This window comes from Mandrillus leucophaeus, unplaced genomic scaffold, assembly GCF_000951045.1.
Source record: "Mandrillus leucophaeus isolate KB7577 unplaced genomic scaffold, Mleu.le_1.0 Scaffold247, whole genome shotgun sequence".
In the NCBI taxonomy this organism is placed as follows: Eukaryota; Metazoa; Chordata; class Mammalia; order Primates; family Cercopithecidae; genus Mandrillus; species Mandrillus leucophaeus.
This window is the reverse complement of record NW_012102554.1, coordinates 2,152,890-2,165,900: the sequence shown is the minus strand read 5'-3', so window position 1 is coordinate 2,165,900 and position 13,011 is coordinate 2,152,890. Positions and strand designations below refer to the sequence as shown.

The window sequence follows — 13,011 nt, the reverse complement described above, 5'->3', positions numbered from 1 at the left end:
TCAGGAGATCGAGACCACGGTGAAACCCCGTCTCTACTAAAAATACAAAAATTTAGCCGGGCGCGGTGGCGGGCGCCTGTAGTCCCAGCTACTTAGGAGGCTGAGGCAGGAGAATGGCGTGAACCCGGGAGGCGGAGCTTGCAGTGAGCCAAGATCGCGCCACTGAACTCCAGCCTGGGCGACGGAGCGAGACTGTCTCAAAAAAAAAAAAAAAAAGAAATAAGCAGCTTAGAGAAGAATGCAATTCAATACATTACTTCCTTCAACAAGAAAATTTTCCTATAAAAAATTTCAGTTGAAATGAACAGTGTGCTTACTAATGTAAGTATTTTACATCCTAGGAGAAGATTCTAACTCACTGCAGACTGATAACTAACATTTTGTAGACTGGCATAGGTCCATGAATCACACACTTTCAGTAGCACTGCTCTAAATCACCTCTTTTGTCTTTAATTCAAGTCTACCCAATATTTTTGAACACTTTCCACATGCAATGTCAGCGATTCTGTGCCATCTCCCATTCTACAATTTATTGGGATTAAGATGTATCTTGTTTTCTAGACGTTACCTAGATTCCTTATGTGTATTACAGAATTTCAATGCTGGTCAGAAAGAAGACTATACCATCTAAGAACAGTAACATACTGATAAAAATTTTTAATTAGCAGATTCAAAATTGTAATTTTAAAATAGATTATATAATAGCACTTCAGAAAGGTGAGACTGGGTAATAAACTAGCTTTGAAAACGTTTGTTTTGAAAGAGATATAAAATCCACTTTTCAACACTAACCTAAATATTCCATCAGCTGCTCAGCAGTTATGATTTCCATCATCGGTGGAAGTTTCACCTGAAAAACAAAATATTATTTCTATAAAATTAAATGTTTTAGGTGACTAAAGTGTTTCTTGCAGTCAGAAACACAAATACTTATGTCTATATTATGGATCTACTATACTTATACATTAGCATTCACATATATTAGAATCTTTATAGCCAGTCTTTTTTTTTTTTTTTTTGAGACAGAGTCTCTCTCTGTTGCCCAGCTGGAGTGCAGTGGCGCAATCTTGGCTCACTGCAAGCTCCGCCTCTCGCGTTCACACCATTCTCCTGCCTCAGCCTCCGAGTAGCTGGGAATACAGGCGCCCGCCACCACGCCCGGCTAATTTTTTTGTATTTTTAGTAGAAACGGGGCTCTACGTGTTAGCCAGGATGGTCTGGATCTCCTGACCTCGTAATCCACCCGCCTCAGCCTCCCAAAGTGCTGGGATTACAGGCATGAGCCACCGCGCCTGGCCTATAACCAGTCTTTACCATATTATTCTATTTATTAGGTTGATACAAAAGTAACTGTGGTTTTTGCTATTAAAAGTAATGCAAAGCTTAAAAACAGGCAAAATTTAACTATATTGTTTAGAGCTGCACACATAGGAGATAAAACTATTAAGAATTACAGAAATGGGCTGGGCACAGTGGCTCACGCCTGTAATCCCAACACTTTCAGAGGCGAAGATGGGCAGATCACTTGGGGTCAGTAGTTAGAGGCCAGCCTGGCCAACATGGTGAAACCTCCCGTCTGGGCAACAGAATGAAAAGAAAAAAAAAAGTAAAGAAATAGGCTGGGTATAGTAGCTCACGCCTGTAATCCCAGCACTTTGGGAGGCTGAGGCAAGCAGATCACTTGAGGTTGAGAGTTCGAGATCAGCCTAGCCAACATGGTGAAACTATCTCTCTACTAAAACTACAAAAATTAGCTGGGCATGGTGGCGCATGCTTATAATCCCAGCTACTTGGGAGGCTGAGGCAGGAGAATCACTTGGACCCAGGAGGCGGAGGTTGCAGTGAGCCAAGATTGTGCCACTGCACTCCAGCCTGGGTGACAAGAGTGAAACTCTATCTCAATAAAATATAAATTAGTAAGTAAAGAAAAGGATGCTATAAAAAAAAAAAATCAAGATTATGGTTATCCCTAGTGGTAACGGAAGGAGTTATAGTTGGAAAGGGGCTTTCAAGGGGATTCTGACATGCTGACAACGCTCTATTCTTTGACCTTCTTGACCTGCAATGGTAGTTCCACTGATGTTTGCTTTATAATAATTTATTAAACTGGACATCTATTTTATGTATGTTTCTATGTGTTACATTTCACAATAAAAAGTTTAAAAGTAAATAGATACATTATAGTGATATTTAAACTAAAAACCCCAGAAAATCCATTAAAATTAATTCAGCTGCAACAACACATTAGTCTAAATTAATTTTTCAAATGCATTGTCAAATGAATTACATAGATATTACAGTCAATGACTGCAAATACTTTAACTGACAGTCACAAGCACACTCCAGGGTATATTTATAGACTAGGAGAAAAAATAAATACTGTAGGATGGACACTCAAAGTAATTACTGTATCAATGATAGAAGAATAGTAACATTGTTAAAAATTCTTCAGCAATTATTTTGTGTTCAACTAAGGAAATCCTTTAAATCAGCGATTCTTCCAACAATTCTCCCAAATGTTGAAAAAGGTCCTCTAGGTGTTTATGTTATCAAATGTAATAATGTCACAATTTTGTTTTAATCAACAAGTAAAATAAGTTTTTAAAAAGACCCCTATAAAACAGAATGGTCTGAAGCCCTCTGTAAGCATAGATGACAGTCAATAGTTATAATTAGTCATCTAGTAGATTTATTATTCAGTAAAAACCAAGAGATGTCTTTGAGGTTTGATCATCATTTCATTCTAAATTATTTTTATTGTCTGTGACTTTTTTTTTTTTGAGATGGAGTCTCGCTCTGTTGCCCAGACTGGGGTGCAGTGGCGATCTCAGCTCACTGCAAGCTCCGCCTCCCGGGTTCATGCCATTCTCCTGCCTCAGCCTCCGAAGTAGCTGGGACTACAGGTGCATATCACCATGCCCGGCGGGTTTTTTTTTGTATTTTTTAGTAGAGACGGGGTTTCACCGTGTTAGGCAGGATAGTCTCGATCTCCTGACGTCGTGATCCGCCCGTCTCGGCCTCCCAAAGTGCTGGGATTACAGGCTTGAGCCACCGCGCCTGGCCGTTTGTGACATTTTTAAATAATTTCAGGTCAGGCCTGGTGGCTCACACCTGTAATCCAGGAGGCTGAGGTGGGCAGATCACTTGATGTCAGGAGTACGAGACCAGCCTGGCCAACTTGGTGAAACACCGACTCTACTAAAAAAACACAAAAATTGGCCAGGTGTGGTGGCGTACACCTGTAGTCCCAGTTACTTGGGAGACTGAGGCAGGAGAATTGCTTGAACCCAGGAGGCGGAGGCTTCAGTGAGCAGAGATCGTGCCACTACGCTCCAGCCTGGGTGACACAGTGAGACCCTGTTTCAATTAAAAAAAAAAAAAAAATTCAAAAGACTATTTTTTTTAAAGCAGTTTTAGGGTTTACAGAAAAACCGGGCAGAAAGTACACAGAGTTCCCATAAATGACATATTTTTAAATTGAAACTCTGGCAAATTACTGTTGACTGTTTGTTTTTCTAAATAAACTTTCTTTTGGAACACAGTCCCTCTCATTTGTTAATGTACCGTCTTTGGCTGCTTTTCCACTATAATGCAGAGATGAATCTGTGCAGCAGAGACTGCAGGGTATGCAAAGCCTAAAATATTAGTATTTACTATCTGATCCTTTACAGGAAAAGTTTGCTGATCTCTGCATTAGATGATTTTTTTTAGAAGCAAATACACAAATATTTCAACTCACTTATTTACAAGCAGTCAGTAGTATATTCATTTCCTGAACTGTAGCCAGTAAAGTACTTTGGATGTTTATTAAAACTAAAAAGTGCCTACTTCACACTAAAACTATGGAGCCATCCACAGATCTTAATTATTTTTTTTTAACCATTTGAGATCTTCCCAAAAGCTTGCTTCTTTTTTTTTCTTTTGCTTTCCTTCACCAGCATCACCTCAAAAGCAAGTGCCAAGGGTTTTGTTAATAACCTGATAAGGCTTTGTTAATAACCTAAAAAGACTTGTAAGTCTTTTTAGATTTTTTCAAAGGAGAAACAAGTTATGAGATAGCTGGCTAAGAATATAGAACTAACAGTTGTGGCAGTCTGTCTGAATCTCTAAATTTTAAGTTTTACAATGAAAAAAAAATAACTGGCTGGGTGCGATGTCTCACGTCTATAGTCCCAGCACTTTGGGAGGCTGAAGTGGAAGGATCACTTGAGCCCAGGAGTTTAGACCAGCCTAAGTAATATAGGGAAACCCTGTCCCTACAGAAAAAACCCCAACACAAACAACAAAACTTAGCCAGGTGTGGTGTTGCATGCCTGTAGTTCCAGCTATTTGGGAGGCTGAGGTGGGAACATCACTTGAGCCCAGGAATTTTGAAGCTGCAGTGAGCCACTGTCATGCCACTGCACTCCAGCCTGGGCAACAGAGAGAGACCCTATCTAAAAAAAAAAAAAAAAGAAAGAAAGAAGAGAAAGAAAAAAATGACAAATCAAGTATGACCTCTTTTAGTAATTATCTACAACATATTGTTTATAATAAATGAGTACTTTAACAAATACAAAGGTACTTGGAAGACACTTTTAAGTAGTTTAAATATTCCTCCTAAAATTTGAGCAAAGTATCTCAACATATATTAAAAAATAGCTCCCAATTAATAGAGGCCAAATAAATTTTTATTATCTAGGAAAATGTCCTACCCTATAAATATTACTGAATTAACTGGATTTCCTGAGGAAATTATTATTATTATTTTTAAGACATGTTCTCACTGTCCTCCAGGATGGATCGCAGTGGCAGGATCATAGCATACTGCAGCCTTGACCTCCTGGGTTAAAGCAATCTTCCTACCTGAGCCTCCCAAGTAGCTGGAACTACAGGCATGCACCACCACACCTGACTAATTTTTGTATTTTTTGTAGAGGTGGGGTTTTACTACATTGCCCAATCTGGTCTTGAACTCCTGGCCTCAAGCAATCCTCCCACATCAGCCTCCCAAATCACTGGGATTACAGGTGTAAGCCACCGCACTCGGCCCTGGAAAATTATTAATATAAGCACAAGAATATTTAAATTAATAAAAGAAAAAAGCTACTCAGACTCCAAATGTTCCACTATAAGGTAAAACCTAAAAAATCTAGCTCAATTATTCTATCGTCCAGGCTAGAGTGCAGTGGCAATATCATGGCTCATTGTAGCCTCAACCTCCCCGGGCTCAGGTGATCCTCCCACCTCCACCTCCCAAGTAGCTGGGACCACAGGCGTGCGCCACCATGCTTGGCTACTTTTTTGTATTTTTTGTAGAGACGGGGTTTTGACATGTTGACCAAACTCCTGGACTCAAGCAGGAGCCCAAACTCCTGCTTAAATTTGCCTACCTCAGCTTCCTAAAGTGGTAGGATTACAGGTGTAAGTCCCTGTGCCTGGCCCATTCTGTAATTCTTAATCATCTAAAGAAGAAAGTAAATCTGGGAATAGACTCAAGCAAGACCAAAAATAGTAACAACAAAACCTTCTGTTTAAACTGTAAGTGAAATCTTAAACAGGAATGTGAAACATCCTAAGAATGATACGCCAAGGTTTTGACACCTGTGATTTTGATAACACAAAGGAAAAGATAAATGCAGGGGACTCAGCAATAACTAAGAAATAAGAAGCACTTTATATAGGTGATGGCAAGTACAAAAATTACTACTAGCCAAATAATGTTTTTAAATGCTTAACAATTAGAATACCAATATAATAAGTATTCAAGAAACACACACTTTGAGTTCCAACAGCTCTTTAAAGTTGGGAAGATACTTGAGAAAATATAAAATTGAGTTATTTGCCAGTCTCTGCTCTTTAGAAAAGAGAAGTCAGGAGCTGGGTAGAGTGGCTCACTCCTGTAATCCCAGCACTTTGGGAGGCCGAGGTGGGTGGATCACCTGAGGTTAGGAGTTCAAGACCAGGCTGGCTAACATGGTGAAATCCCATCTCTACTAAAAATACAAAAAATTAGCCAGGCGTGGTGGCAGGCACCTGTAATCCCAGCTACTCAGGAAGCTGAGGGAGGCCAATCACTTGGGCCAGAGAGGCAGAGGCTGCAGTGAGCCAAGACCATGCCACTGCACTCCAGCCTGGGTGACGGAGTGAGACTCTGATTCAAAAAAAAAAAAGAGAGAGAAAATTATATATTGAACATCTACTAATTGTCATTCGATTTTATGTTACCTGAATCCCCAGCAATCCTATGAAGCAGGCATTATTAACCCCATTCAAAGAATAAACTAAGGCTTTAAAACATTAATTTATCCAAAGTAAGTAGAAGTACTGTGATGGGAAGTGAGATCAGACACCAAAGCCAATTGCCTTTTCCATTATACCAATACTCACGGGCTTTTCTAACAACAGCAGAACACTTTCCACTCAATGAAATCTTATATAAAACATCATCTGAAACATATTTTAAATCAATAATTGATAGAACTTTGTGACCAGGGAAAAGTAGAGCATGATGGGGAAAGAATAATCAAAGTTGACTCTAAGGCTCAGGAAACTAAAAATCAAGATCCATACAATTGATAGCAATGGAAATTTGGCAAGTGAAGATAAGTTTGTAGAAGAAAATGATGTCTGCTTTGGAACTGTGACATTTTTAGTTTGACATTCAAACAGGGAGTTGAGTTTGGAACAAAGAAGATAACATTTTTATATTGCAGTTTATTTTTGTATTACTTACATATGGCAAAATGGACCCACTAAATAATAGTCAAATTTCACTAATATGAAATATGCAGTGTTTACATACATATGTGTGTATATATGTAGCATTTATATATTCAGCATGAAAATATAGTATTCGTGATTTTTTAGTTGAAATTGTAAAGAAATTATTCTTTAGAAAATATTAGAAGTAATGATGGGAATCAAAGAGAAGCTTTACCCACTTTTTTCAAAATAAGGACTCAAAAACTTAAGGATTCTTTCAACATGCCTTTAATTCTGGCTCCAGCAAATAAAAATGTATGTATTATAAGCTATTACACATCATGCTTTACATTTTAATTTCTTGTATGTACTATTCATTTACTACTAATAATATAATACTTACTAAAAAATACTCGAATTGAGACTTTTTAGTAAATCTAATTGGCTTTCTACTTGCTATCAGTATTTCTTTCTTTTTTTTTCTTTTTGAGATGGAGTCTCACTCTGTCACCCAGGCTGGAGTGCAGTGAGACAATCTCGGTTCACTGCAAACTCCATCTCCTGGGTTGAAGCAATTCTCTAGCTCAGCCTCCCAAGTAGCTGGGATTACAGGCATCCGCCAGCACGCACGGCTAATTTTTGAATTTTTAGTAGAGACAGGGTTTCACCACCTTCACCAGGCTGGTCTTGAACTCCTGACCTTGTGATCCACCCACCTTGGCCTCCTAAAGTGCTGGGATTACAGGCATAAGCCACTGCGCTCCACTGCCATCAGTATTTCAAAACAGAAAAATTTTATGAGACAACCCACAAGTTAAAAAGGCTTTGAAACTCTGAAACACTTTTGTCAGTTTTTATCATAATTTAGACCCTATCCTCAGAGTAAGACCAAGGCCTATTTAAAACTGTCAGAAACTGCAGATACATTCACACATATTACATTTGCAGGAAAGTCTTATTTTATAAGCACTTCAAAGTGTTTTAGAGCAATAAAGAATGTTGTTGCAGTGAAATTTACTAATAAAAGATTTACTAGTAGGCTGGGTGCAGTGGCTCATGCCTGTAATCCCAGCACTTTGGGAGGCCAAGGTGGGCTGACTGCCTGAGGTCAGGAGTTCGAGATCAACCTGGCCAAAATGGTAAAACCCTGTCTCTACTAAAAATACAAAACAATTAGCTGGGTGTGGTGGCAGGTGTCCGTAATCCCGGGTACTTGGGACACTGAGGCAGGAGAGTAGCTTGAACCCAGGAGGCGGGGGTTGCAGTGAGCCGAGACTGCACCATCGCACTCCAGCCTGGGCAACAAGAACTAAACTCTGTCTGAAAAAAATATATAAAGATTTACTAGTAAAAGAAGGCATCTTCCATTCAGAATTCACCATGTATATTTAAGAAGCTCAGCAAGCTTACTATGCTGAAAAATCTCCTCCCTAAAATATTAATAATTAAACTTTTACATTAATTGCTTGAAAGATAGATGAGAATAGGGTAAGGTAAGAGACCATTTTGAAGGCTAATAAGGTAGTCCAGGTGAGAGATGAAGGCCTAAACTAGGGTAGTGGCAGTAGAAAAAGAAGTTACTAATTGCTGAAAAACATCTAAGAATATATTTAATAAACTACAATGGGAAAGTCAAGTTTATTCACCATAGTACACCAAAGAGACTCTGAAATTAGAAGTGTCAGACACTTCAGAAGACATGATAAAGCACAGAGAGCTAAAAACGGGAGTCTGTATAAAGAGCAACTAGTACCAGATTGCAGAATTTGATCTAAGAAATCATGAAGTCTATTTCTGCTTCTCTGACTTTATCATTGGCTCTCCCATCCTGTTTTGCCCCAGACCTATTGTCCACCAGACTTAGTGCTATCTTGAACTTTATCTTCCCAATCAAACATCCTGAGTGAGAGCTCTGGTTCTAGAGTAGGTGATAATCTTACCTTGGGCTAGTTATTTAAACTTTATGCACTTCAATTTTCTTTTTTTTTTGAGAATGGAGTTTCACTCTTGTTGCCCAGGCTGGAGTGCAATGGCATGATCTAGGCTCACCGCAAACTCCGCCTCCCAGGTTAAAGTGATTCTCCTGCCTCAGTCTCCTGAGTAGCTGGGATTACAGGTATGCGCCACCACGCCCAGCTAATTTTGTATTTTTAGTAGAGATGGGGTTTCTCCATGTTGGTCAGGCTGGTCTCAAACTCCTGACCTCAGGTGATCTGCCTACCTCGGCCTCCCAAAGTGCTGGGATTACAGGCGTGAGCCACTGTGCCCGGCCTCAATTTTCTATATACATAAAATAAGAACAACAGTCTACATAAGGATTTCATGATGTGGTTGAGAAAATTAGAAAACATACAATGCATGTAAAATAATGCACAGTATCTGGACACAAAAATAATTGAGTACTTACTATTATTATTCAAAGTCCCTATGATTGTTAGTACCACCTGTGCCCAAATGTCCTTCACCTGGGACTCAACAGATAAGGTTGGATAGGGAGTGAGAAGGTTTTTCACTAAAAGACTACTCATATCAAGGGGAGAAGAAGAAATGAACACATCTATCACTATTAGAGGGCAACTCCTACTGGCAGTATTTATTCTCTCCTCAGCCCTTGTCTACCTTATCTTACAAATCCAGAGTTACAACACCAATTCTTGGAAGAGACTGGGAATGAAAGCCTCAGAAATGTTCTTAAGTCTTTTGTGTAAACAAAACCCCACAATTGTGTGAAGTTTTAATCTCTTTTTACAGGACCTATATTTAAAAACAAGGTGGGTAGAGGCTAAGATGGAACCTTTGGCTCACCATCTGTTTTTCCTTTTTTATAAGTAATAAACACACTTGGAAAACCTCAAAAGAGCTCTGTGCTTACTTCAGGAAAAGAAAATTTGTGTGATTACAATGTTTCTGCAAGTCAGGGGAAAAAGCATAACCTAGATGGAAGTTAGAAGTGTCTGTGAAAGGATATGAGGTAAAAAAGTCATCAAGGAGGGAGGGAGAACTAGAGAAAAAACTCACCCCTGGCAAAAAGCTCACCTTCATCGTGCCTCACTTTGCAGGTGATAATGAGACAAAAGCGCATGTCCATTTGAACTTTGAATTTTCTGTTAATAGCCTTTTGTTCATTTTGCCATTGTGCTGCTCATCTTTTTCTAATTTATAAGGGCTCTTTGTAAATTAAGAAATTAGGGTTGGCCATGGTGACTCACGCCTGTAATCCCAGCACTCTGGGAGGCTAAGCCAGGATTACTTGAGGCCAGGAGTTCAAGGCCAGACTAGACAACATGGTGAGACACATCTCTACAGAAAAAATAAAAAAGAAACTGGTTGGGCACAGTGGCTCACACCTGTAATCTTAATACTTTGGAAGGCTGAGGTGGGCAGATCACTTGAGGTCGGGAGTTCAAGACCAGCCTGGCCAAGATGGTGAAACTCTGTCTCTATTAAAAATACAAAAATTAGCCGGAAATCGCATGAACCCAGGAGGCAGAGGTTGCAGCAAGCCAAGATCGTGCCACTGCACTCCGGCCTAGGCGAATGAGTGAGACTCCGTCAAAAAAAAAAAAAAAAATTAGGTGGGCATGGTAGCATACACTTGTGGTCCCAGCTGCTCAGGACGCTGAGGTTGGAGGACTGCTTGAGTTTGGGAGGTCGCAGCTATAGGGAGCCATGATTGCACCAACACGCTCCAGCCTGGGTGACAGAATGACAGTCTATCTCAAAAAAAGAAAAAGAAAAAAAAAAGGAAATTAGCCCTTAGATAATCCAGCAAAGAGTTCCCTTAGTTTAGTGGGTTTTGATTTAGTTTGTGTCTGTTCTTTTTTTTAAAGCTTTTTTATATTTTACAGAATCAAACATATGAATCCTTATTTTACAGTTTATAGGTTTGATGTTTGGAGAAACCAACTTTATATTAAAAATCCTTCTTCAGGACCCCAGCATCCCTCCCATGACTTGGAACAGGAGATAATCTCAGCTTATACTAAGCAAAGAAAAAAATTGGGAAAAGAATTCCCTACCAAAAACAGTTAAGAAGGAGAGGAGATGTGTTTCCAGCATCTTAAATTAGTGCATTCATTTTTCTACTAAAATGCTATACAATGATTAGATATTGCAATACTCTATCTTCTCTAGCACAACGTATAATATAGGTTATATGTAAGTTTTTTTGTATGTATATTGGCCTCAGAACCTATAACATTCTAGAAGAAAAAAAAAAGTATAACCAAGTAGGGATTCCCTCTATTATTAAAGAAATACCTTTGTAAGCCCTAAAATATATATATTATTTACCTCTAGCTTAACTTCATAAACACCTAATTACATGGGTTACAGCCCTCAAATATACCTATAAAAAGCATTTTTTTTACAGCTAAAATAAGATTTTTAAAAATTATTAAAAATCAAACATAGTCAAAAAGAAGCAAAATAAAAATGTATTCTAAGCGATACATTTGATACATTTTGATAAGTTTACCTGGTATAATTTGTAATTTGAGCCCAGGAATTTGAGACTAGCTGGGGCAATATAGTGAGACCCCATCTCTACAAAAAAACAATAAAAAGGAAAAACACAGAGGTAGATGAAATTATCTCTTGAAAATGAGAGGTAAACAGAATTACAAATTTGAGCTTGAATTAAATGTAATAGATTTCTTTCTTGATTTGTTAGGTTATCACAGCTCAACTATTTAATAGATTTTCTTTTTTTACAATTAAAACAATTTTTTTTTTCTTTTATAGAGATGGGGTCTCATTATGTTGACCAGGCTGGTCTCAAACTCCTGGGCTCAACTGATCCTCCGGCCTTGGCCTTCCAAAGTGCTAGGATTACAGGCGTGAGCCACAGTGCCCAGCCAACTATTTAATAGATTATGAATGATCACCTACTCTCTATCAGTTCTGAACCAATACTTTCAACTCAGTCCTTACCCTGTTTGATCACTTTTACTGTCACTTCTCATCCAGAACTACTACACTTATACCTTTGCTCAAATCCTCCCAGTTTGTTCAGTCTATTGATTTTCTAATAATTTCATCCTCTCCCAAAAGAGATGATCAGCTGTTTTCCCTTTCAATTCTCTAATTCTCTCCCCCTACACCCCAGGTGTCAGTTCTTGAAAGAAAAGCCCAAGTCTTGATAACTCTAACCAGTCATTCTTCCTGCTCCTATTTCCAGACATAAGCGAACTAGGGAAAGACCAAAAACAAAGCAAAACTGATAATCTAATCGTTTTTAAAGGATACCCCAATTTATCCATGCTACTAATTGGCAGTCTTTCTGTTTGTGCCTCAAATTCCTAAGCATAATCTCCACTGAGATTCTTCTTTAAAATGCAATATACTTTTCTCACAAAATTCACCCCGTCAAATGCTTTACAATCTTAATTATTAATGAGTTCAATAGTTACTGCTTATGAGTTCAATGATTATTTTGCCAAATTGAAAAATACAAGGCTTCAGTTTTCATCTACCTCTCTTTTTTTCCTTATTATTATTTTTTTACAGACATGGGGGGTCTCACTACATTGTCCCAGCTGGTCTCAAACTCCTGGGCTCAAGCGATCCTCCTGTCTCAGCCTCCCGCAATGCTGGGATTACAGGCATGAGCCACCACATACGGCCAACCTCTCTATCTTAATGTGACCTTGTCTCTGTATTTTTCTTGTTCCATTCCTCCCAATACTTCAGAAAATACAGTTGTTGTTCCTTTCCTCTAAAGACAACTGAGGATTCCATGTTATCCTGACTTTTCAGTGACCTTGTCCCTACACCTGTCATCTTCGGCAGAATCTTCCCTACTCCATCAGCTCTCTGATGCTGCTGCATTTGACAATGGTAATGTACTAAATTTTTATTACATTATCTTTCTCTGAATACTCTCATGACATTGCCCTATTTCTAGTTCTCATTCCACATCTCAAATTGTGCCTATGCTGGTTTTTCACTCCCTCACCCTTAATATTCTTCCCTTCCTCCCCCAATTTGATCTTTATTCCTCTGTTTTCTCTCTGTCTCCTGGAGAATGAGGTAGGGGAGGAGAGGGAGTGGGGAAATTGAGGCAGGATGGAGAGGATGTTTCTGCTGGCAATTTGTCACTCTCACATATTGGGATGGCAAAAAAGGTTGAGAACTATTGCTCACTACTCTCTGGAGAATTCATTTAGTCTCAGAACTACCATATTTACTCTAGGTAGTAATTCTCCAATTTGATTTTTCTCTATAATTTTATAGCCTCTTGCAGGTGGATCACCTGAGGTCAGGAGTTCAAGACCAGCCAGGCCAACATGGTGAAACCCTGTCTCTAATAAAAATACAAAATTAGCC

At 38.8% G+C, this 13,011-nt stretch overlaps 1 protein-coding gene across 2 annotated transcripts in view; it reads right to left on the bottom strand.

The window, feature by feature from the left end:
* Nucleotides 1–13,011, bottom strand: part of FAM63B (family with sequence similarity 63, member B) — an 87,388-nt gene that overhangs the window by 69,264 nt on the left and 5,113 nt on the right. For both annotated transcript variants that reach the window (XM_011983182.1, XM_011983183.1), the window contains exon 2: nt 793–850. In XM_011983182.1, the coding sequence (XP_011838572.1) occupies nt 793–850 (58 nt within the window). The remainder of the gene's footprint in view (nt 1–792; nt 851–13,011) is intronic.